We start from the raw sequence: 22,467 nt of genomic DNA, 5'->3' as shown, positions 1-22,467 counted from the left end.
CAGCTGAGGAATACATTTTGATTTCCCTTAAAGAATTTACAGAGTTGTTTCTAGTGTTAATGATTACAGGTTATTTTGTAAATGTTTTTATGTATTATGTATATATATTTGTATATGTTTTTACATGAATTTAAAAAACTTCTGTAAGAATGTTTGTAAATGAGTGACTGCCTTTAGATGGTCCAGTGTTGTATGCTTATAATTTTTATATATCACTAGAGAAATGCTGAGTGGAAATGCACAATTGTATAGCTTGCCTACTTTTTTATAAACTTGAAATCTGTCTGAAAACATTGTTTTAACATTTTGTAGGATAACAGTCTCACTGAAGACCATCTGAAACTTAAAATGCATGTCGAAATTTTAGAAAAAGAGAAGTCTCTATTGACTCAAGAAAAGGTGGGTGCATTAAACGTATAGGAGGATTAGGAGGAACTTGACGGAGGAACAAGGGGGAGAAGAAGGGCGGAATTGGTGGGGGGAAGGGAGAGAGGCAAACCATGAGAGACTCTTGAATGCTGACAAAAACTGAGGACTGATGGATGTGGGGGGGAGGGGGAGATGGGCATGGAGGAGGGCACTTGTGGGGATGAGCACTGAGTGTTATGTGGAAACTAATTTGACAATAAACTATTTGTAAAAAAAAAAAAAAAAGGTGGGTGCATTAAAAATGGGACCGGAATTAAAATATTGTGTGTATTACAGATCAAGCCAAGGGTCAACTCATATAATTGGAGCGTTTAGGTCTTGAGAGGCTCAGAATAAAGCTGATCTCGTTGATGCTTGTCAGACCAGGTTCAAGTACATGGGCAAGGTTCAGAGTATGAGAGGCTGGCCAGGGTTTACATTTACAGATAAGCCAGTAGGCATACAGATATGAGCAGGATAGGTACCTAAAGATTCTGTTTTGGTTTCCGATGAAGTCCTGACAGCAGCAACATACACGGGTGGGTCACGAATCTGGAGTGGCATCCTACAGAAACCATAACTGCAGACATGTCCCAGAAAGTATCTGTTGAGGTGGACAGCAGTTTCTTAGCAGTGAGGGTCAAAGGGGATACAGTCTCGTTGGTAGAAATAGGGTCTTTGTGTTTATTGGTAGCAAGGTTGGAATGAGGTTCTGTAATGCAGTGTAGGGTATGGGGAGAGGTATTTTTTTGTTTGTATCACTTGGGGGTAATTCCTTGGCTAAGGCAGGTGCTTAACTAGAGGATAGTTGTAAGATGGTATTAATTTATAGGCCAGTGTCTTAACTCAATTTAAAATCTTAATTTTTAAGTGATACATTTTGACTGATGTACAAATTCAGTAACTCACAGAAAACCTTTAGACGGTCCAAATGAAGTATCCTTTGCACTCTCTTGGCCTGTTTTCTGAAAGCAGCCTTTCTTACCAGTCTCTTGTATGTCCAGCCTTTCAGACTACACCTAAGTATGTATGATTATATAAATGGGCTTGAAAAAACCGTTAGCAAGTACTATACGTACTATTCATATATACCTTAACATGTTTTCAGCATCCTTCCATGTTAGTGCATGATTAGTGTTTCTCAAAGGGACAGTTTTGGTACGTAGACAGCAAAAGTCTTAGTTCTGTGTGCTGTTGTATGCATTGTGGGGTCCTTGCCCCCACTCTTTCTACCCACTAAGCCAGTAGTGTCTCCCAGTCTTTTTTTATTCCTGTATTACATATAATTTCTCTGCCCTTTTCTCCTCCCTTTGCATTCTGCTCTTTCAGTTACTCCTTTCTCTAATTGGCCCAGGTATACTTTGTAGTTTGCAGATCTCTGCTCATAGCTGATAGGGTCTTTAACCTGCTCTTGGTGTTTTCGGATTCTGCATCTGCAGCCCTTCCTGACAGTTGTTGCTCCTTTCTTTTTGATGTTAAGTTATCCTTCGCAACCTTTCCTTTGATTATCTCTGATATGGATCTGCTCACTGCTTAAGAATGCCAGGCCATACTGGGCGCCTGGGGGGCTCATTTGGTTAGGCATCCAGTTCTTGATTTTGGCTCACAGTTCATGAATTCAAGCCCCGCATCGGGCTCTATTCTGACAGTGTGAAGCCTGCTTAGGGTTTGCTTTCTGTCTCTGCCCCTACCCACTGGCTCTCACGCTCTTTCTCTCTCAAAATAAATAAATAAGCTTTAAGTTAAAAAAAAGTCTTTTTTTTTTAAATAGCTGAAAATGCCAAACATAATTGCAAGGCTGTGTGTGTTCATAACCACAGAAAAAACTTTCTGTGGTTCTCCCAATTGACACATGAATCTATAAAGACATAGGAGAATGTTATTTTCATCAGCTATAGTTCAAAATAAATTTTTCAATTGGAAGAAAAGTGGGAATCGTGAGGCAGCTATTCTAGTCCAGTTTTCGCTGGACTCTTGGTAAGGTATGTATAGTCTGTAGAATTTGGAGAGTCTTACTTTAAAGCAGATTCCATAGAAGTTTGATTTTTCTCGGGCACCTGGGTAGCTCATTTGGTTAAGCGTTCAACTCTTGATTTCAACTCAGGTCATGAACTCATGGGGTTTGTGAGTTTGGGCCCCACATCAGGCTCCCTGCTTACAGTACAGAGCCTTCTTGGGATCCTCTCTACCTCTCTCTCTTCTCCCCTCCTCGTGCTTGCTCTCTCAAAATAAATAAGTAAACCTTAGAAAAAGAAAAAGAAGTTTGAGTTTTTTCTATCAGTGGAAGAAGGTTTTAAAATTGATGTATTACAGACATCATAATCTGAGGTCGAAACAGTGTTAAAGCAAAGAGAACTATTCCACTTCTGGAGTTTGGAGGAAAAGCATTAAATACCAGTAGAACAGAACATAAGATAATAGTTTAAAAATTATAGGTAGATAGATCTTTAGGAATGTTTGGCTTGTAAGAGGGGAATCTAGTCTATGTTCAAGTTAGATGGGAAGGGAAGGAGGAATCTGCTTTCTTGGGTCATAGAAGTTTCATATTCTGACAGGAGCAAGTAATAAGGGAAATTTCTTTAATGAGGGAAAAGAAGCCTTTTATGTTCTAATTAGAGAGGACAGACGTTAGAAAGAATGAGCATTGATTTTTGTATTTATGTAGTTTGTGGCTATTGGTGACTGGATGCTAGGGGAAGGAAGTACAGAAAGCCAGAATACTTTGGGATGTTTTGAAAACTATGTGTGGTGGAAGGAAAGGAGCAGACAGAAGAGAAGACAGCAGTGGGGGGGTGGAATCAGGAAGGCTCCCAGATGGGAACGTTTTTTGTAAAGAAGAAGCTGGAGCTAGAAACTTCCAACAGCCATCCCATCTCCTGGAATGAATTTTCTGATCTTATAGAAATATTTGCCTGAAGGTGCACATAAAATAGCTCATGAGAAAAGTCTGGTTTCTTGAATTTTCTGTATCATTGCTGAAGTGTTATTCTATAATGTTTCCAACACAGGTATCTGAGAGTACATTCCCAAGTTGTTTGTGTGTGCACGTGTGTGTAGATAGATACAGATATATAGATACAGGTAATCTTTTGATGTCTTTTTCCAACTGACAGGGTACGTTGTTTTTTTCCCTTCATGTCATTTAAGGAAGAACTTCGTGTATCACTTTTAAAGTTGAACAATGAATATGAAGTAATTAAAAGTACAGCTGCAAGAGACATGGATTTGGACTCCACGTTACATGATTTAAGACTGACTTTGGAGGCAAAGGAGCAGGAACTGAGTCAGAGTCTTACGGAGAAGGAAACACTGCTCGCTGAATTAGAGGAATTAGACAGACAGAACCAAGAAGCCACACAGGTAACGTGATGTTAGAAACTGTGGCAGCACATCATTCTCAGTAGGTGGAACGCTGGGTTCATAGGCAAGAGCGATGGGTATGATTTAAATTTGTGATTTTATCAATATTTTCCTTCATTGATAATCTAGTCATAGAGGTTGGCAGACTTTTTCTGGAAAGGGTTAGATAGTGAATATTTTTGGCATTGCAGGCCATTTAGCGGTCTCAGGTGTGCTCCACTCTGCCCTGTGGTATGGAGACAATGCGTGTGGCTGTGTTTCAGTAAGACTTGATGTACAAAACCAGGTGGCAGGCCTGATTTGGCTCCTGCTCCAGTGTTTAAGAGTTGAAGATGAAAATCGTATTTACCTTCTCTGGTTTTAAATTTTATCTCTAGAGCGATGAAATACATTTGCTGTAAGATATGAGTAAATAATTTTGTTGGGATTTAAAAAAAAAATATTATTTTAAGAAGGGTTAAAATATCTGAGGATTATTTGCCTATTATTTATGACATTTTATAAAATTTTCTTTAGGTGACTAAAATGAGAGCATGTCTTAACGTTACCATGCACATTTTTTTCAGCACATGATTCTGATAAAAGATCAGCTATCAAAACAACAAAATGAGGAAGACAGCATCACTAGTAAACTGAAAAAAGATCTAAATGATGAAAAAAAGAGAGTCCATCAACTTGAATATGATAAAAGGAACATGACTAAAGAGTTAGATGTGCAGAAAGAAAAGTTAGTTCAACATGAACTGGCCCTGAATGATCTGCATTTAGCCAAGCAGAAGCTTGAGGATAAAATAGAAGATTTAGTAGATAAGCTAAATAAATCAGAAAAAAGTAATTTGAATATGCAGAAGGAGAACTTTGGACTTAAGGAGCATATTAAACAAAATGAGGAAGAGCTTTCCAGAGTCAGGGATGAGTTAACTCAATCTCTAAATCGAGACTCTGGCAGTGATTTTAAGGATGACTTACTTAAAGAAAGGGAAGCCGAAGTCAGAAGCTTAAAGCAAAGTCTTTCAGAAATAGAGCAACTCAATGACAATTTAAACAAAGTTGCCTTTGATCTCAAAATGGAAAATGAAAACTTGGGTTTAGCATGTGAGGATGTAAGACGTCAGCTGGAAGACTCCATCGCTGGGAGCAATCAGATTTCTCTGGAAAGAAACACTACTGTGGAGGTTCTAAAAATGGAAAAAGAACAGTTAGAAGCAGAATTGAGTCGGGCTGAAGAGAGGCGGTTGGAAGAAGCCAGTAAGTATGAGCAGACGATTAAAGAACTATCAAAGGCACGTGATTTGCATACCTCTGCTCTACAGCTTGAACAGCAGCGTTTAACGACACTGTGTCAAGAGAAGGACCTTGAAATAGCAGAACTCAAAAAGAACCTTGAACAGATGGATACTGATCGTAAGGAGACGAAGGAAATTTTGTCATCTAGTCTAGAAGAGCAGAAGCAATTGACACAACTTCTCAGCGAGAAGGAAATTTTTATTAAAAAATTGAAAGAAAGAGGTTCAGAGCTTCAGGAGGAATTAGATAAACATAGTCAGGCCTTAAGAAAAAATGAAATTTTAAAGCAAACCATAGAGGAAAAAGACAGAAGCCTTGGGTCCATGAAGGAAGAAAACAATCATCTGAAAGAGGAACTGGAACGACTCCGGGACCAGCAGAGTCGAGCTGCGCCCGTGGCGGAGCCTAAGCCCCTGGGTAGCGTCACCGAGCTAGAGTCGGAGGTGTTGCAGCTGAATGTGATAAAGGGTAATCTCGAGGAGGAAATAAAACATCATCAAAAGATAATAGAAGATCAAAACCAGAGTAAAATGCAGCTGCTTCAGTCCTTAGAGGAGCAGAAGAAGGAAATGGATGAGTTCAGATGCCAGCATGAGCAAATGACCGTCACACACACCAAGCTCTTTTTAGAGAAAGATGAGGAGATTAAGAATTTGCAAAAAACAATTGAACAGATCAAAACCCAGTTGCATGAAGAAAGGCAGGATGTCCAAACAGAGAATTCGGATCTCTTTCAAGAAACAAAAGTACAGAGCCTTAATATAGAAAATGGCAGTGAAAAGCACGATTTATCTAAAGCTGAAACGGAGAGATTAGTGAAAGGAATAAAAGAACGAGAATTGGAGATTAAGCTCCTAAATGAAAAGAATATTTCCCTAACGAAACAGATTGATCAACTGTCCAAAGATGAGGTTGGGAAACTAACGCAGATTATCCAGCAGAAGGATGTGGAGATACAAGCTCTTCACGCGAGAATTTCTTCGGTTTCCTACACCCAGGATGTCGTTTACCTTCAGCAGCAGCTGCAGGCCTATGCTATGGAGCGAGAACAAGTATTAGCTGTTTTGAGCGAGAAGACCAGGGAAAACAGCCAGCTGAAAACAGAATACCACAAAATGATGGATATCGTTGCTGCCAAGGAAGCAGCTCTCCTGAAACTGCAAGATGAAAATAAGAAATTGGCCGCTCGATCCGAAGGTGGTGGTCAAGATATGTTTAGAGAAACCGTGCAGAATTTATCACGTATCATTCGAGAAAAAGACATTGAGATAGATGCCTTGAGTCAGAAGTGTCAGACCTTATTGACGGTTTTACAAACGTCCGGCCCTGGGGATGCAGTCGGGGGCGTCAACAGTAACCAGTTTGAGGAGCTCCTGCAGGAACGCGACAAATTAAAACAGCAAGTGAAGAAGATGGAAGAGTGGAAGCAGCAGGTGATGACCACGGTCCAGAATATGCAGCATGAGTCCGCCCAGCTTCAGGAAGAGCTGCATCAGCTGCAGGCACAAGTCTTGGTGGACAGCGACAATAATTCCAAGCTACAAGTGGACTACACTGGCCTGATCCAAAGTTATGAACAGAATGAAACCAAACTCAAAAATTTTGGGCAGGAATTAGCCCAAGTTCAGCACAGCATAGGGCAGCTTTGCAACACCAAAGATCTTCTCCTAGGAAAACTTGATATTATTTCTCCTCAACTCTCCTCGGGATCAGCACTTTCTTCTCAGTCAGCAGAGTCTCTTCGAGCAGTCAAGCCTGATGCGTCGAGCCCGGCTTCTCAGCGAGAGCTGGAGGAACTAAGAAAATCAGTGCAGGAAAAGGATGCAACAATCAAAACGCTCCAGGAAAATAATCACAGATTATCTGATTCGATTGCTGCCTCGTCAGAGCTGGGAAGAAAAGAACACGAACAGACCGATTCAGAAATTAAGCAGCTGAAGGAGAAACAAGATGTTTTACAAAAGTCGCTTAAGGAGAAAGACCTCTTAATCAAAGCCAAAAGTGATCAGTTACTTTCGTTAAATGAAAATTTTACTAACAAGGTGAATGAAAATGAACTTCTGAGGCAGGCGGTAACAAACCTGAAGGAGCGGATACTGATTTTAGAAATGGACATTAGTAAACTCAAAGAGGAAAATGAAAAAATCGTGGAAACGACTAGGGAAAAGGAGACAGAATATCAAGCATTACAGGAGACCAATATGAAGTTTTCCATGATGCTTCGAGAAAAAGAGTTTGAGTGCCATTCAATGAAGGAAAAGGCTCTTGCTTTTGAGCAGCTACTGAAAGAAAAAGAGCAGGTATGTTGGGGATGGGGTTTTGGAGAGGAAGATTGGGGCGGAGGAGGTTTTCTGGTGGGTCGGTTACTTTATCGATAAATGTCTTTGAAGGGGAGTGTGAAGCTGTTGATTCAGAAATACTTTAAGGTCGTGATTCGTTCTAAATAAATGTTTCTCAGCGGTACCTGGGGGTTTCTCCCCCAAATTAGTAGATCCTTCCAGATATTTTTTTAGCAACAGCTTACTTTAAATAGGAAAAAAAAGAATTTAGTAGCAATTAATAAGTTTCTTCAGAAAACAGAACTGTTGAAAGGACTTCCCCATCTCTTCGCTGCCAGCGACTTGAACTCTCTGTGGTAACAGGCATGTGTGCCTGATGGGTGCGCATACACACACACACTCCTCTCCGGAGGGACTTGGGGACCTGTGAAGTTGTTCACAGGGTAAATTTGAAGAGACTGTATCTTTTGAATTCTTTTGAAAAACATTTCTGATAAACTTTTTCTTTCAGAATACCGTGATTATTTGAGAAGTTGCAGAGGTAGTAGAGTTCCCGTATGCCTCAAACCCAGTTTCCTGTACTCGTTCACCTCTTACGTTGCTGGGGTACATTCGTAACAACTCACTAACCAACGTTGATGTATTATTACTAACTAAAGTTCATACTTTATTTGAATACTTTACCAGGTGTCTTTTTTCTGTTCAGGACGCCATCCAGGACACCGCATTATGTCTAGTCACGCCTCCTTAGGCCCCTCTAGACTGTGACAGTTTCTCAGATTCTCTTTGTTTTTTGACAACCGTGACATGGTTAACTATATTTCAAAATTATTTTTAATGAAGAAAATGTCTCTTTGTAAGTGTATTTTTCTTAAAGCGAAAGTTATTTTCCTTCCAAAAGGGCAAGACGGGGGAGTTAAACCAACTTTTAAGTGCAGTTAAGTCGATGCAAGAGAAGACTGTTAAGTTTCAACAGGAGAGAGACCAGGTCATGTTGGCCCTGAAACAGAAACAAATGGAAAACAGTGCTTTACAGAACGAGGTATGCTTTCACTTAGAGAAACATTGATTGATTGATTTAATTTTTTAAATCTTTTTTTAAATTTCTGAGAGAGGCAGCATGAGCAGGGGAGGGTCAGAGAGAGAGGGAGATACAGAATCTGAAATAGGCTCCAGGCTCTGAGCTAGCTGTCAGCACAGAGCCCGACACGGGGCTAGAATCCACGGACTGTGAGATCATGACCTGAGCTGAAGTTGGACGCTTAACCGACTAAGCCACCCAGGTGCCCCGAGAAACAGTGATTTAAGCAATAAGCTTAATAACTATTAAGTAAGAAAGCTAGAATGATTTGTCAGTTAAAATTCATTTCTCTCTTAGATGATTTTGTTTTTGTGTTTTCCTCTGATGTGCTGTAGTAGTATTTTGATCTCCCAGAGTGCATTTTATTAATCAGTTTCCAAAAGTGAAAACCATGGCATATCTTGGATATAAAAAAAATTGTTCCCATTGGTGCAACCACTATGGAAAACAGTACGGAGGTTCCTCAAAAAATTAAAAATAGAAATATGATACGATTCAGTAGTCCACTACTGTTTATATACCCAAAGAAAGTGAAAACAAATTCAGAAATATACACTCACCCTTATGTTTACTTCAGCATTATTTACAATAGCCAAGATATGGAAGCAGCCCAAGTGTCCATCGACAGATGAATGGATAAAGAAGATATGACACACACACACACACACACACACACAGGAATGTTATCCATTAAAAGGAATGTGATCTTGATATTTGCAGCACTGTGGATGGACCTAGAGAGTATAATGCTAAGAGAAATAGGTTGGACGCAGAAAAGAAAGTACCATGTGATTTCACTTACATGGAATCAAAAAAAAAAAAGCAACGAAACAGTCATAAATATGGGAAACAAAATGGTGGTTTCTAGAGTGGAGGGGCGAGAGAGGTCAAGTGGATTAAGAGGTAAAAATTTCTGGTTATAAATAAGCCACAGGGATGTAAAATACATCATAGGGAGTACTGTCAATAATATTGTAATAATGTAGGTGCCAGATAAGTGCACTTATGGTGAGCAGAACAGAATGTATAGAGTTGTTGAATCGCTGTATTATACACTTGAAACTAGTATAACATTGTTAAATATAATTCAGTGTAAAAAAAGGTAAAGAAAAATTTCCCACCCAAAAAGCATTAAAAAAATAGGATTTTTACGGAAAAGGTAATTGGTCACAAAGACCCCAGTACTTTGTACAATTCCATTTCCATTATAGCCACACTGAATGTGATCTTACAAAGTAAAACTTCCAGATGAGTATTCAAGTTGATTTTAGACTTTTTTTCTAATACAAATTCATTTTGCAGTATGAGAAATTAGTATATAATTAATATACTTCAGTAATGAGCAAAAAATTGATAACAAAGTGGCTTGTAGAGGGGAGAGAGGGGAGCATTTTATAGAAGAAAAGTAAAGAGGTGTCGTTTGCCTAGGTTCAACATTTACGCGACAAAGAATTACGCTTAAACCAGGAGCTAGAGAGATTGCGTAACCATCTTTTAGAATCAGAGGATTCTTACACCCGTGAAGCCTTGGCCGCAGAAGATCGAGAGGCCAAACTGAGAAAAAAAGTCACAGTATTGGAGGAAAAGCTAGTTTCATCTTCTAATGCAATGGAAAATGCAAGGTAACTTTTCCCCTTTATAAGCACTCGCATGAACTGAACACTTCTTGAGTGTCAGGATTAGTAAGCCTTTTCCCTAGGTTATCTAATTTTGTTCTTAGAGATTCATTGTCTCCATTTTACAGATGAAGATGGTGAGGGTAGAGAGATTTAGTAACGTGCCCCAAGGTCAGGCTCAGTATGTATATGGGTTTTATAATCAGGTGTGTAACTCTTGACCATATCTGGCATTCAGGCAGCTCTCTCTCTGAATCTTTCTTTCCCTTTTTTTCCTTTTTTTAAAAAAAGATACATTTTATTTTTTTTATCATAAGTTAATAGCTCTCTCTAAATTTATTACCCTAGATAATTGCCTTTCGTCGTTTTAGGAGTTTAGACTTAAATTCTGACTGATTTTAATTAGCTTTGTCAGGCTCCCAAAGACCTAATTCGATTTGTGTGATTTTTATTCTTAATCAAATGATCTAAGGTTGAACAGGTCTTGGATATTAGAAGGGAGAGAGTAAAAGATGTAGCAAGGGGAAGACATAGGTCAGTATGAACTCTTGGTTTGTTAGAGCTTTTCAGTTACTAGGTCCATCCCTACTTCTATTTTTTTCCAAAATTTTATTTTCACTAGAGTGCTGTTATTATAAAAGGCTTTAAGTCAGGAACTGCCAGGTAGAAGAGATCTGTAGGGTAAGGTGTGGGGCATGGGCTCAAACCTTCTAGCTCTCTGCCAGCAAGCTCCTCTCTCTGCATCTCCCACTGCTCACCAGCCCTCTCCTTGTGAGTTTTTATGGAGGCCTCATTATATCAGCATGATTGCTTCTCTGCTTAACATATTTTAAAATGTTATTTCTCTTGATAAGATGTGTTTTCTTTTTTTATTACAAAAATATATTTTCCACTTCAGGAAAATTACATAAACCAAAAAGATCATAAAGTTACAGTCCCACTCACCCAGAGATCATCCTTTTTTATGCTTTTGTATGCTGCTTGTATATGTGCATACAGAGTCTGTATGTATTTTTTTTTTTAAATGTTTTATTTATTTCTAGGTGAGAGAGAGAGAGAGACAGTGTGAGCAGGGGAGGGTCAGAGAGAGAGGGAGTCACAGACTGAAACAGGCTCCAGGCTCTGAGCTGGCAGTCAGCACAGAGCCCGACGCGGGGCCCGAAACCCACGAACCGCGAGATCATGACCTAAGCGAAAGTCGGATGCTTAACCGACTAAGCCACCCAGGCGCCCCTATATTTTTAAAACAAAATCAAGATTGTAATATTCATACTGTTTTATAACCTTCTGTACTTAACAATATGAGTATCAGCTGGTATTAAACTATGTTAAAAAAGCACATGTTTCTGCAATATCATTTGATGGCTACATTGTATACCATTATTTGGATTTTCCATAATTTCTTTAATCCAGTCGTTTATTATTGGACATTTAGAAATGTTTCAACTTTTTTCCCCAAAACATTAGAACTGCTAAGAATTTTTTCTTTTAGTTTTTTTTTTGTGTCTTTATTTTTATTTTGACAGAGACACACAAACACAGAGTGTGAGTGGGGGAGGGGCAGAGAGAGAGGGAGACACAGAATCTGAAGCAGGCTCCAGGCTCTGAGCCGTCAGCACAGAGCCTGACGCTGGGCTCAAACCCTTGGACTGTGAGATCATGACCTGAGCCGAAGTCGGTCTCAATGACTGAGCCACCCCAGGTGCCCCAGAAATGTTTCAGCTTTTCAAAATTACTAAGAGTGCTGCCGTGGTATCCCAAGATAGGTATTTTTGTGTTGATGACAGATTAGTTCCTTAGCATACATTTTGAGAACTAGCAGTTCTGGTTCAAAGGGCATTTCAAAAAGCTTTGAGGTGTACTGTCAAATAATCTTTCAGAAAAATTATGTCCATGTATGTTTCCATTAGTGGTATGTACGTCTTTCTTTTCTTTTTATTTTTTTAACCTAGGTATGATGCTGAGGGAGAGCTAAGGAGATCTAGATTACCTCTCTCTGCAAAGAGATTATAGGCCAGTAGAAGCAACACTTTGAGGCGAACTCCCCCACCTTTGTAGGGAATATTATTGTACCTTCAGTTTCAGAAACCCTTAAAGTGAGAATTAAAACACTAAATGGTCGTTTGTGCATGTGTTTCACATTGGCAGAAGTGCCAAAACATCCTCAGACTATAAAATTGATAATCTTTGAATTTTTGGGCCCTTATTTTTCTCTAATTAAAATAGTTTTGGGGTCACGTGGGTGGCTTAGTCAGTTAAGTGTCTGACTCTTGATTTTGATTCAGGTCATGATCTCACGGGTTATGAGATTGAGCCCTCACCCCCTCAGGCTCTGCACTGGGCGTGGAGCCTATGTAAGATTTTCTCTCCCTCGGGGCTCCAGGGTGGCTCAGTTGGTTGAGCATCTGACTTCAGCTCAGGTCATGATCTCATGGTTTGTGAGTTCCGGCCCCGTGTCGGACTCTGCGCTGACAGCCCAGAGCCTAGAAAGTTCTAAATGTTTAAAAAAAAGAAAGGAAAAAGAAAAAGATTCTTTCTTCCTCTGCTGCTTGTGTGCATGTACTCTCTCTTTAAAAAAAAGTTTCTGGGCTCTCTGCCACCTTAGCGTAACTTCATAGTGTTGTCTATATGCGGCAAACGTCCCAGTCCATTAGCTAGGGTTGCTGTTCTCCTAGTTAGTTCTGCTTCTGCTGTTACATTTCGTGTTCCTCTGCCTGAGGTGTGGGCCTGACTCCTCACAGTTCTTCTGTTCATCCTGTCTGTTCTTCAAGTAGCATTTCCTTCATAAAAAGTGCTTCGTTTAGCTTCCCAGTCCTCAAATTCAAAACCAAATCCTGGTGTGATGTTTTTCTTTTAAATCTGTATAATGCTTCATGAGTCTTTGATAGCACACTTACGCTTTACTTTAGAGTGTGAGTGATTGTTGATCCGTCTTCTGCCTTCACCCGTCCAATGAAATGTAAGGTCACTGAGAGTTGGGTTGATACCATTTTTTTTGTACCTTCCCCAGCATATGTTCTTACACGTAGTTTATTAGATGTTCAGTAATACTTGTTGAATGAGTGACTCAGATCTATAAAACAGATTATCGTATTTTGAGCCCTTACCTAACTATAGTAATACCTGGTATTTATTAACTTTCTGAGTGACATCATGGTTAATCTCAGCCTTAAAGTCACTTGTTGAGTGATACGCTAACCAGCAACGTTGCATAAAGTCCAGGAACATCAGAGGGCAGAGTTCAGTCTCCTGATTAGCAATTTATGACTCTTCCCACAAGAGGGTGCTGTTGTATAAAGTTTCTTCAGAGTGAGCTGCCCATGGTAGGCTCTAATGGACTGTTTTTGAATAAGAATTTATTAACTGAATATTAAAAATCCAGGAAAGGCTATTGCAGTATTTTGTTTGTAATCATTATACATTAAGGAAGTACATCAATGACCTAAGCCTGGGTAGGTGCTACATAAATCTCTTCAGAATCTCTGATTTGTTATTTGGGACAGCAGTAGGAGTTATTTTATTTAATGTAAGGAGAAAGAAAGATGATAGTAAAGGGAATTAACTCGTAATCAGAAAATTTTGTCAGTGGGTTAGCATTTGGAAAGTTGTGAGTTCACCGTAAGTGCAAGTGTCAAAACCCAATGAGGTGTCAGAATCCATTACTTGTTTTGTTGGAAGCTGGACAAAATGACTTCCAAGGCCCCCTGCACCTCACAATTTTATGATAAATTACATCTTACAGTCTTAGCCTGGGAACATGAAAGTTGCAGGCTATTTGTAAATTTTTATGATACTGATGCTTCTTGTTTAATCCAGCTTCTAATATTTAAAATGACTACCATTTGTTCAGGATCACTTTTCACGGGAGGAATAATTGAATTAATAAAATGGAGAACAAAGATCAGAGGAACTCTTCACATTTCTTTGAAATCTAACTCGAATTTAATGCAATAAAATGTAAGGAGGGTCAGATTCATAGAGACAAAGCGGAATGATTGTTGCTGGGGAACGGAGAGTTACTGTTTCATGGAGGTGGAGCTTCCCCTGGGGAAGGCGGGTGGTGGTGCTGCTTGTACAACACTGTGATTATACTTCGTGCCCCTGAAACGCACATTTAAAAATGGGTAAAATGGAGGCACTTGGGTGGCTTGTGAGTAGGGAAGATGTTTTTGTTGTGAAAGTAAATAGAAACACTTTGACTCTTACTCTTTTTGTTTGAAGCCATCAAGCCAGTTTGCAGGTAGAGTCCTTGCAGGAGCAGTTGAACGTCGTCTCCAAGCAAAGGGACGAAACTGCACTGCAGCTTTCTGTCTCTCGGGAGCAAGTAAAGCAGTATGCCCTATCGCTCTCCAACCTGCAGATGGTGCTAGAGCATTTCCAGCAAGGTGAGTTGCATGGTCGGGCTTTCGGCGAAGAGAAATTGCTGTCATTTTGGGGAATTGGGGCTTATTTTGGTGCTCTTTTAAAATAGGCATGGGGAGATCTTTGAAAAGTTAACCTCTTGTAGGAGGAGCCATCAAGTCAGTGTAGACTTTTTACAGTTAGACTAGAGAACATGAACTATATATAATAATTATTAAAAACATGTTTTAGAATCATATTATGATCAGCGAAGGTGAGGGTTGGGGAAGGAGGAAGTAACGGAGAGAGGATGATCATGGGATGAAGAGGGACCACTAGAAACAGAGCTCAAGCTTTGAGATGCTGGTCAGAGGTTACATCTACTTCAGAGAATTGATCATTGGTAATCACTGTCCTTTGAATATTGATTAGCTTGTTCTCAGCTATTCAGCTCTACTTTGAGGTAACTGCAGTTTCTAGTCCAGGTGGAGAGTACTTTTCTGGAGACACGGTAGCCGTGACCAGAGAACAGTTTTACCCTGATAACCAAATACGCTTTTTCATATCTACCCACCATCCTCAGATGTACCTCCTTTAGCTCATTCATTGTACCCATCCGTTTATTTGTACATTCAGCAGTGATCGGCAGTGAATTAACTGCTAGTGAGGGGCAGGTGATTAGGGGATATGTGGCTTATGAAGTAACAGGGGTTATGATTCTGTGCCTAAGCAAACCTTTAAATTCATACATAGGGAGATCTTCAGGCTTACTCGTGGTTGAAATCTTGAATTTTAAAATAAGAATTCTCTAGGGCTGCTATACCTAACTAGAATGGACGTGTATACAAAGTTGTATGGACATAGAGAAGGCTTTGCCAAGGAGGAGATATTTGATCGGAGTTCTGAAAAGAGGGAAAAGTGTGTGATGGACAGGGTGGAGAAGGATTTATGGCAGAGTAAACTAACTGAAGCGTTTAGAATTTTCTTGTTGAGACGTTTGAACTGTTTTTGTTGAACTGTTAACATTTAAAGTGGTTTAGGGGCACCTGAGTGGCTCAGTCGGTTCAGCATTTGACTTCAGCTCAGGTTATGATCTCATGGTTCATGAGTTCAAGCCCCGCATTGGCTTCTCTGCTGTCAGCATGGAGCCCACTTCAAATTCTCTGTCGTGCTCTCTCAAAAACAAGTAAATATATATATATTAAAAAAACTTTTAAAGTGGTTTAAAATTCTAATTTAGCACATAATTGCAGAATACTAATGTATTTTTTTTCCCTTTAGAGGAGAAAGCTATGTATTCTGCCGAACTAGAAAAGCACAAACAACTTGTAGCTGAATGGAAGGAAAAGGCAGAAAATCTAGAAGGAAAACTGATGTCATTACAGGTTGGTCAAAGTAATTTTCTCTTGTAAATATTCATGAACAATTGTAGAATCTTTATCTTAGAAATAATCTCCTAAGCAATTAATTTTAGTAAATAATGGCATAATGGTGAACAGGATATTCAGGGTTTTCCCCATGTGACTTATAGTTTAGAGTAGACAAAACAAATATGAGATGATGGGAATTTTATATTTTAATTTTTATTTATTTAAGTTTGTTTATTTTTGAGAGGGAGAGAGAGTGTGAGCATGCAGGGTGGGGCAGAGAGAGAGAAGGAGAGAGAATCCCAAGCAGGCTCCGGGCACTGTTAGTGCAGCGCCTGACGCACGACTCGAACTCACGAACCATGAGTTCATGACCTGAGCTGAAGTCAAGAGTCACATGCTTAATGGACTGAGCCACCCAGGCGCCCTGAGATGATGGGAAATTTTAGGTTTTTTTAGCACAGATGAATGTTTTAGGGGCTGCTAAAAAAAAATTAATCTACACTTGTAATTTTCTCTTTTCAACAAGATACATTGGCCACTTTAATTCACGTGGATTAAAATATGTGTAATACATATAATTTAATGTGTATGTAATGTCTTTCTTTGGGTGCCTGGGTGGCTCAGTCGGTTTAGCGTCTGACTCTTGATTTTGGTTCAGGCCATGATCTCAGGGTGGTGGGATTGAGCCCACATTGGGCTCCCTGCTGAGTGTGGATAGAGCCTGCTTAAGATTCGCTCTCTTTCTCTCTCTTTCTCCCTCTGCCCCTCTCCCCTGCTCACATGTGCATGTGCGTTCTCTAAATTAAAAAAATGACAATAATAAAATATCTTTATTATATCTCATATGTACAAGAATTATATATAAAATAAAGATAGAGTGAACCCCCCACGGATAGAGATGACATGAGAATGATTTACTTTAAGAATTTAGCATGAACTTTTCTTTTTAAAAAAAATTTTTTTTAGTGTTTATTTATTTTTGAGAGATAGAGACCGTGAGAGCTGGGGCGGTGGACAGAGAGAGAGGTGGGGGGAGACCCAGAATCTGAAACAGGCTTCAGGCTCTGAGCTGTCAGCACACAGCCCAACACCGGGCTTGAACTCCCGAACCGTGAGATCATGACCTGAGCCGAAGTCAGATGCTTAACTGACTGAGCCACCCAGGTGCCCCTAGGATGAACCTTTTTTTTTTTTTTAACAGATAGTTTATTGTCAAGTTGGTTTCCATATAACACCCGGTGCTCATCCCCACAAGTGCCTTCCTCCATGCCCATCACTTCCCTTCCCCTCCCCCACCCCCATCAGTCCTCAGTTTGTTCTCAGCATTCAAGAGTCTGTCATGGTTTGCCTCTCTCCCTTTCCCCCACCATTTCCCCCCTTCTTCTCCCCCACGGTCCTCCGTTAACTTCCTCCCAATCCTCCTATACGTGCAAACATATGATATTTGTCCTTCTCTGCCTGACTTATTTCGCTCAGCATAACACCCTCAAGGTCCATCCATGTTGCTACACATGGCCAGATTTCATTGTTTCTCATTGCCATGTAGTATTCCATCGTATAGATAAACCACATCTTCTTGAACCATTCATCTGTTGATGGGACACTTAGGCTCTTTCCATGTGTTAGCTATTGTGGAGAGTGCTGCTATGAACATTGGGGTACATGTGCCTCTATGCATCAGCATTTCTGTATCCCTTGGGTAAATTCCTAGCAGTGCTATTGCTGGGTCATAGGGGAGTTCTATTGTTAGTTTCCTGAGGAATCTCCACACTGTTTTCCAGAGGGGCTGTACCAGTTTACATTCCCACCAACAGTGTAGGAGGGTGTTCGTTTCTCCACATCCTCGCCAACATCTAGAGTTCTCTGATTTGCTCATTTTAGCCACTCTGACTGGCGTGAGGTGGTATCTCAGTGTGGTTTTGATTTGTATTTCCCTGATGAGGAGGGATGCTGAGCATCCTTTCATGTGTCTGTTGGCCATAGGATGAACTTTTCTAAGTTATAAGTAGACTTTGTTGATAGATGGTGGAGAGTAATAACATTTACCGGTTATTAGTGGCAGATCTGTTGTTCAGGCCTGTTAAGCTCTTAATAGAAGACAAAGTTTTGAAATTTTTATTAAATACTGAGTGGCTGTAAAACAGTATTTAGATAATACATATACGATATCAGAATAGCAAAACTGCACATAACCCCTTGCCACCCAGTATAAGAAAAGAAATGCTGTCCTTGGAAGTTCCTGAGACGCTGTCTCCTTCCCTCATTATTACTTCAGAGATAACCACCAGTCCAAAACGTTATGCTTATCACCCCTTGTTTTTCTGTATGGTTTTATTATGTATATTTGCATCTCCATATAGTACATTGTATGGCTTCGCATATTTTGAATGCTATATAAATGGAATATTGAAATGTATGTAAATTCAGTCATTTCTCCTGAAACTTGCTTTTTATCATTTATTATTTTTTTACATTCATGAGTTTTAGCCATGTTACTGTGTGCTCCTATGTATGCATGGCTTATTGTTTTCACCGCTGTGTTTATTGCATGAGTATATAATTTACCCATTTTGCTGATAAAAGACCTTGCCATTATCTGTTCTGTATAAACAGCATGGACTTCCTTGTTTACATCTCCTGGTGCAGATGTTCAAGAGTTTCTTTCAGGCATGTGTCTTGATTGTAACTGCTGAGTCCTGAGATGTATATGGGCAATTGCAACTTTATTCAGTCATGGCAAGTTATTTTCTAAAGCAGTTATGCTCATGTATTCCTATCAGTGCTGCCTGAGACTTCTTGCTCTGCGTCCTTTGCAACACTTAGCATTATCAGTATTTTTAGTTTTTGCCAGTGGACTAGATGGGAAGGGCCATCTTCCTATGGTTTAATTTTTATTTGACTGCTAATGAAATCATGCATCATTTTTTTAAACTTTTTTTTTAATGTTCTTTATTTCTGAGAGAGAGAGAGACAATGTGAGCAGGGGAGGGTCAGAGAGAGAGGGAGACACAGAATCCGAAACAGGCTCCGGGCTCTGAGCTAGCTGTCAGCATAGAGCCCAATGCAAGGCTCGAACCCAGGAACTCTGAGATCATGACCTGAGCAGAAGTTGGATGGTCAACCAACTGAGCCACCCAGGCGCCCCTAAATCACACCTCGTGGTATCATCTGTGTGATCTACATAGAGCTATAATGTTTGTGCTTCTGAGTTTCAGCTCAGGGGTGGGCCTAGGTGGGCCCTGCCGAGTGCCCCACACAGCTGTTCCCTGGGTGGCTGCTGTGGCTTGGCCCTGGGTTTGCCAGGTCCAGGGTGTGGGGCTGGGGGCACCTCCAGGCTCCGAGAAGTGCAGGACCCCCCTGAAGGGGCAGGGTATGGGTACCTAGGGCTTTAAAACAGACCCTGACATCTGCCCAAAAGAAATAACCTCAGAGATAATATATAAGCATCTGTAGCAGCGTTTTTCACAATAACAAACGTTTTAAACAAACAAAAAATCTTCTAATTTTTTTTTAAATTTATTTTTGAGAGAGCGAGTGAGTGGGGGAAGGGCAGAGAGAGAGGAGACACAGAATCCGAAGCAGGCTCCAGGCTCTGAGCTGTCAGCACAGAGCTGGACGCAGGGCTCAAACTCCCGAGCCTGTGGGATCATGACCTGAGCTGAAGTCAGATGCTCAATAGACTGAGCCACCCAGGCACCCTCAAATCCACCATCTTTTAATATGTTTATTGACCATTTATACTTACTTTCTGGTCAGCTCATTAATATATTTAAAAAGATATTTTTATCTAACACTTTGAGTTGTTTCCAGTGAGTCTAGAGAATCATGTCTCTGATGCTGTCAGAAGTCCAGCTCTTCTTGGGGCGCCTGGGTGCCTCAGTCGGTTAAGTGTCCGACTTCGGCTCAGGTCGTGATTTCACAGTTTGTGGGTTCGAGCCCTGCATCGGGCTCTGTGCTGACAGCTCAGAGCCTGGAGCCTGTCTTCAGATTCTGTTTCTCCCTCTCATCTCTGACCCCCCTCTGCTCACATTGTCTCTCTCTCCCTCTTTTCTCTCTCAAAAATAAATAAACAAAAAGAAGTCCAGCTCTTCTTTTTCAACTAGCGTTATTACTTTTTTTAAAATTTAAATTTAACACATACTTAGAAAATGAATAAAATAAATAGGAAAAACTGTGCAGGAATTAGTAAAAATAAAAGCTGAAATTAGTGATATAAAACCCAAACAAATGGTAGAAAGAATAATGAAGTCTAAATGTTAATTTTAGAAAAAGTCTTAGTGTAGTTTTGAGCTTTAATAATTTCTTAAATAGAAATGCTATGAGGTTGAAAAAATTATTTGAAGGTTTATTTACATTTCTTTTATACTAAATTTATTTTGGGGATTGCAAATATTAAATTTTTTATTTAACATGTTTAGTTTCAGTCCTTGTGTGTATCTGATAGGATTCAGCCTGAAAAGCAGAACCATTAAGGGGTGTAGGGGGTGTACACCCCCCCCCCCCCCCCCCGCACACTGATGCATGTGATATATAGAGATAGACAACCATGAGTTTTCTTATAAGGACTTGGCAGTGTGACTATGGGAGTTGATGGTCACAAAGGGAGGGTTCCATCACACGCAGGCTGGAACTCACAAGCATAGGCCAAGTTGTTCCCCACAGGTGGTCAAGAAAGAAAATCACAAGCAGGACAGAACCCTGTGGGAAGGGCTGAAGTTGCAGGCCACAGCAGGAATTTTTTCTTCTTTGGGGGAAGGCTCAGCCTTGCCTTCAAGGACTTTCAACTAGCTCAGTCAGGTCCACCCTGATTATTCAGGATAAATGCCTTCCTTAAATTCAGCTGATTAGGGGCTTTGATTACATTTGCAACATACCTTCATAGCAACATCTCGATTATGTTTGATAGCGTAACTGGGGGCCGTAGCCTATCTAAGATGACACATCAAAAAAATTCACTCTAATTCCAGATGGTAAAACTTGACCTGAAATTTACATGGGTGAATATTCTAGATAGTCAAGAAGATGGTGTGAAAAAACAAACAGTAAGGAGGGCCTTGCTTACTAAATATCAACAGAGTCATTAATCAGTACCATATTGACTAGACCTGAAATTTACATGGGCGAATATTCTAGATAGTCAAGAAAATGGTGTGAAAAAACAACAAACAGTAACGAGGGCCTTGCTTACTAAATATCAACAGAGTCATTAATCAGTACCATATTGACTAGATTAGAGGAACAGAAGGAGAATCCAGAAATAGAGCCTAGGATATATTTGAGAATTTAAAACCAAATCCTAAACTAATTTCAACTTAATGGAAAAAACATGGACTATCTAACATGGACTATCTAACTGATAAGTGATGTTGCCACAGCTGTCTGTCTATATGGAAGAAAATAAAATTGGATCCCTATCTTACACCACATACGAAAGTCAATTCCATTTGTATTAAAGCTTGGATTCTCAACTGGGAGTGGTACTGGAGCCCTGGGGCTGGTTTTGGTTGTAACAGTGACTGGATGGGTCTTCTGGCATTTAGTGGGTGGGGACTGGGAATGTCAAAAACACATCTATTGAGAAACAACTGTTTGGAAGATGTAAATACTAAAACAACTTTGCAAGGAAACCTGAAGACTACATATGTAGAGTTTAGGGGCAAGGAGAAGCCTAAGCAAGACTATAACTCAAGAATCTGTGAAAGCAAAGTAGGACGTGTTTGACTGTGTACAGTTAAACACTTGCACGTGGCAAAAGGTATTATGCAGTCAGTAGACAAATGACAGATCTGGCAAATAATCCTTGTAGCACTGGTGACACACTGTTCATGTTTACACTACAAGGTGCTTTTATAAACAAACAAGAGAAAGTTCAATAGAGAAATGGGCAAGATCTACAAAGAAGTTTTCATAGAAAAGCACCCCCTTGGGGACCTTGCGTCCTTGGTTCAGGTTGTGATCTCACAGTTTGTGGGTTCGAGGCCCCCATCAGGCTCCAAACTGATGGTGCAGAGCCTGCTTGGGATTCTGTCTCCCCCTCCACTGCTCGCTGTTTCTCTCTCTCTCTCTCTCTCTCTCTCTCAAAATAAATAAACATTAAGAAAATTTTTTTTCAAAGCATTATGATCTGACAGTGTGCATGGTATGATCTCTATTCTTTTATATTTATTTAGGGCTGCTTTATGTCCCAGTATGTGATCTATCTTGGAGAATGTGCCATGCGCACTTGAGAAGAAAGTAAATTCCCTGGCCTCAGGATGTAAAAGTTCTAAATATATCCGTCAGATCCATCTGGTCCAATGTGTCTTTCAAGTCCATTATTTCTTTAGTGATTTTCTGTCTGGTTGACCTATCCATTGCTGTAAGCGGAGTATTAAAGTCCCCTGCTATTAGCACATTCTTATCTATAAGCTTGTTTCTGTTTGTGATTGTTTTAGATATTTAGGTGCTCCCATATTTGGTGCGTAGACATTTACGATTGTTAGTTCTTCCTGATGGATGGACCCTGTAATTATTATGTAGTGCCCTTCTTCATCTCTTGTTATTGTCTTTAATTTAAAGTCCAGTTTGTCTGATATAAGTATAGCTACTCCGGCTTTCTTCTGATTTCCTGTAGCATGATATATATTTCTCCATCCCCTTACTTTTAATCTGAAGGTATCTTCCAGTCTAAAATGAGTTTCTTGTAGACAGCATATAGATGGATTTTGTTTTTTAATTGATTCTGC

The 22,467-nt window shown here is 40.0% G+C and overlaps 1 protein-coding gene across 4 annotated transcripts in view; it reads left to right on the top strand.

The window, feature by feature from the left end:
- Nucleotides 1-22,467, top strand: part of TRIP11 (thyroid hormone receptor interactor 11) — a 71,475-nt gene that overhangs the window by 24,144 nt on the left and 24,864 nt on the right. For all 4 annotated transcript variants that reach the window (XM_039232497.1, XM_039232496.1, XM_039232495.1 and 1 more), the window contains exons 9-15: nucleotides 313-399; nucleotides 3,556-3,768; nucleotides 4,335-7,355; nucleotides 8,236-8,376; nucleotides 9,844-10,037; nucleotides 14,253-14,416; nucleotides 15,654-15,757. In XM_039232497.1, the coding sequence (XP_039088428.1) occupies nucleotides 313-399; nucleotides 3,556-3,768; nucleotides 4,335-7,355; nucleotides 8,236-8,376; nucleotides 9,844-10,037; nucleotides 14,253-14,416; nucleotides 15,654-15,757 (3,924 nt within the window). The remainder of the gene's footprint in view (nucleotides 1-312; nucleotides 400-3,555; nucleotides 3,769-4,334; nucleotides 7,356-8,235; nucleotides 8,377-9,843; nucleotides 10,038-14,252; nucleotides 14,417-15,653; nucleotides 15,758-22,467) is intronic.

The sequence above is a fragment of the Hyaena hyaena genome, unplaced genomic scaffold (genome assembly GCF_003009895.1).
Source record: "Hyaena hyaena isolate Hyena2069 unplaced genomic scaffold, ASM300989v1 scaffold_67, whole genome shotgun sequence".
NCBI classification, from domain to species: Eukaryota; Metazoa; Chordata; class Mammalia; order Carnivora; family Hyaenidae; genus Hyaena; species Hyaena hyaena.
Note: the sequence above shows the minus strand (reverse complement) of the source record. Positions and strands in the feature narration are given on the sequence as shown.